Raw genomic sequence first — 2,503 nt, 5'->3', positions numbered from 1 at the left:
TTTTTGTTACTATGGTGATAAACTATTTACAACAAAAAAAAAAAAATATATATATATATATATACTTCGTTTATGTATCTGGTTTGCAAGATTCTTTACGTAAATTTGTGTGTTCAAACAAATTTTGTTGTGTCTAGGGAGTCATACTGCTTTAATATCTAACACACTCACAGGTTCAATTTAAATGAGTGGAAATTGAAACGATGTGTGTGTTAGATGTTAAGGCAGTATGACTCTCCCTAGACAAAACAAAAAAAAAAAATTATAATGTAAAAATGTGGATCCCAGTATGGGTTGTTAGTTATAGATACAACACACTTTTAAAGAGCTTCTCTCTACGAAATTCCGCTCACTACGTTTTTTAACCATTTTACTGAGAAAAGCAATACCAATATATCTTTTGCTGAGGAATGTTATGTTTGAAACTATTTTCTTTTGAGATATGTCGTGTTTATTAAGGCAAAGTAACTAGCAGAAAATATCAACTCTATTTCTTCCTTGTTTAGAGGATCTGTTCAATTTGGAAGTTATTTAGTATCATTTCAAAAACAACCATGAAATTTAATTTCGCAGTTAAAGGGTTAACACAAGGATGTAATAGAAGGCACTTGCCGCGTAATGAGATCGAACCCAGAGTCATGTGGTTGTAAAGTAAGTTACTAAGCCACGATGCCATGTCTGCATCAAGATAGATTTGTTCGTTATTTTATTCTCTAGACTACTTTTTGTTCTAATCAGACAACTACCTTATATATGTGTACATATTTTTTACCCAGTCCAACAATTATTATTATTATTTGCTCCCAGTTACGTCCCGAATGATATGTGTTTGATCTATATAGTAAATTTGCAAAATAAAAGCTTTATTCACATCTAACCTATCCCACATCAACGACAACTGTACGTAAGATTGTATGAATGGGACATACACGGAGCTTGTTATACTTACTCAGGACTGCCAACACTGGCAACATCAAACACCTTTAGAGAATCTACAAACATTTCAGCTTCAGATGGACTTAGCCTTGTATTTGTAGAGAAAGACATTGTCATCAAGTGGTGTCAACAACCCTAAAATAAATTGTAACTCTGCAGCCGGTGAAAATTTTTCACTGTTGTCAGTGGCAACGCTCTACATAAGAGTTAAGAAAAGAGAAAAAATTAAATAAACGTGTCTATTCATGTTTAAGGGGAAACAACTGTCATCAATATACTCTGCGTTATCTCCCTTATCCAGTCAGCAGAATTGCAGGCGAGACAGTTTTTTTGTTTTTTTTACCATTTAAAGCAGTGGTCTTTGGTTTATTGCTCTGATTGATATTCTGTTGGACTTTCGAGATCATAATGACTTTTAGTTCATAAAAATCCCATGATATTAAAACTTTGATTTTATGTATCGCTGATATTTTTTGGTGCATTGGTTGTACATGCAATGATACTAAATAACTTCCAAATTGAACAGATCCTCCAAACAAGGAAGAAATAGAGTTGATATTTTCTGCTAGTTACGTTGCCTTAATAAACACGACTTGAATTGTAAAAAAATGTTTGATTCTATCGACAAACTAAGTTTTTAACAGTCAAGGTCTTGATAAATAACTTTACTCACTTCACAATATCTTATGAATAATCTTAGAATATCTCCTCAAACTCAGTGGAGATCAGAATAATAGATTCATTAATCTGAAGTAGATGAACTTCCTTCCTTGAGTTGCTCAACAATCTTTGTTTCAATAAGAATAAACAACACTGCATGGTTAAAACGGACTCTGATCATGTCAGTAAGATAATAAACATGAACAATGATGACAGAGTCAAAACTGACCTTTATTTCAAAACATGTCATGTTGCTACTTTCCCAAGTTGTTAGGTATCTTTACTCTTCCCAACATTTTATTGAACATACCTTTAATGCTGTTAGGGATACAAATTGAAAGTCTCAGCATCTACGAGCTAGGTGACCCTTAACCCTTAAACAGTGGACATCATTAATTGAAGTTTCATTAGCGAACAGCAGACATCATTGATTGATGTTTCAAAAATTTTATATGGACACCACCATCATCAAAGGAAAGTGAATATTTGTGTTAAAAACATAGGACTTAGCTGGAAACAGCAGTGAATCACCAGAAACAATGTTTTGACCTGATTTGGTTTCATCAGTCACATCTACCTTAGACATTTTAAGTCAAGCCAAAAATTCTTGTTCTGAAATAGAAATTGATGAACAAAACATTTTCTAATTTTGTGGATGTAATAAATCTCTCTTTTCCTTTACTTAACAATCCCATTTGTATTCTGATCCCCATCCCTTGTGAGTATACCCAGCATTTTGCCACCATCTTTACCCTGCTGTTTCTCTCTCTCTCTCTCTCTCTCTCTTTATATATATATATATATATATATATATATATATACATATATATAATGTGAGAGAGTTAGGGGTTGGGGGTTCAACCCACTAAGGGATAGTATCTATCCAGTATACTGCTGGGAGGGTACC

General features: G+C 33.2%; 1 protein-coding gene across 1 annotated transcript in view; it reads right to left on the bottom strand.

Annotated features, from left to right (window-relative positions):
• The window catches only part of LOC106871062 (zinc finger MYND domain-containing protein 10), a 27,694-nt gene extending 26,516 nt beyond the window's left edge, over positions 1-1,178 (bottom strand). The window contains exon 1 of the mRNA XM_014917327.2: positions 950-1,178. Coding sequence (XP_014772813.1) covers positions 950-1,053 — 104 coding nt within the window. The 5' untranslated portion in view covers positions 1,054-1,178. The remainder of the gene's footprint in view (positions 1-949) is intronic.
• Positions 1,179-2,503: the final 1,325 nt, after the last annotated feature.

The sequence above is a fragment of the Octopus bimaculoides genome, chromosome 5 (genome assembly GCF_001194135.2).
Source record: "Octopus bimaculoides isolate UCB-OBI-ISO-001 chromosome 5, ASM119413v2, whole genome shotgun sequence".
Taxonomy (NCBI): domain Eukaryota; kingdom Metazoa; phylum Mollusca; class Cephalopoda; order Octopoda; family Octopodidae; genus Octopus; species Octopus bimaculoides.
The sequence above is the reverse complement of the archived record's forward strand: the minus strand, read 5'-3'. Positions and strand labels throughout refer to the sequence as shown.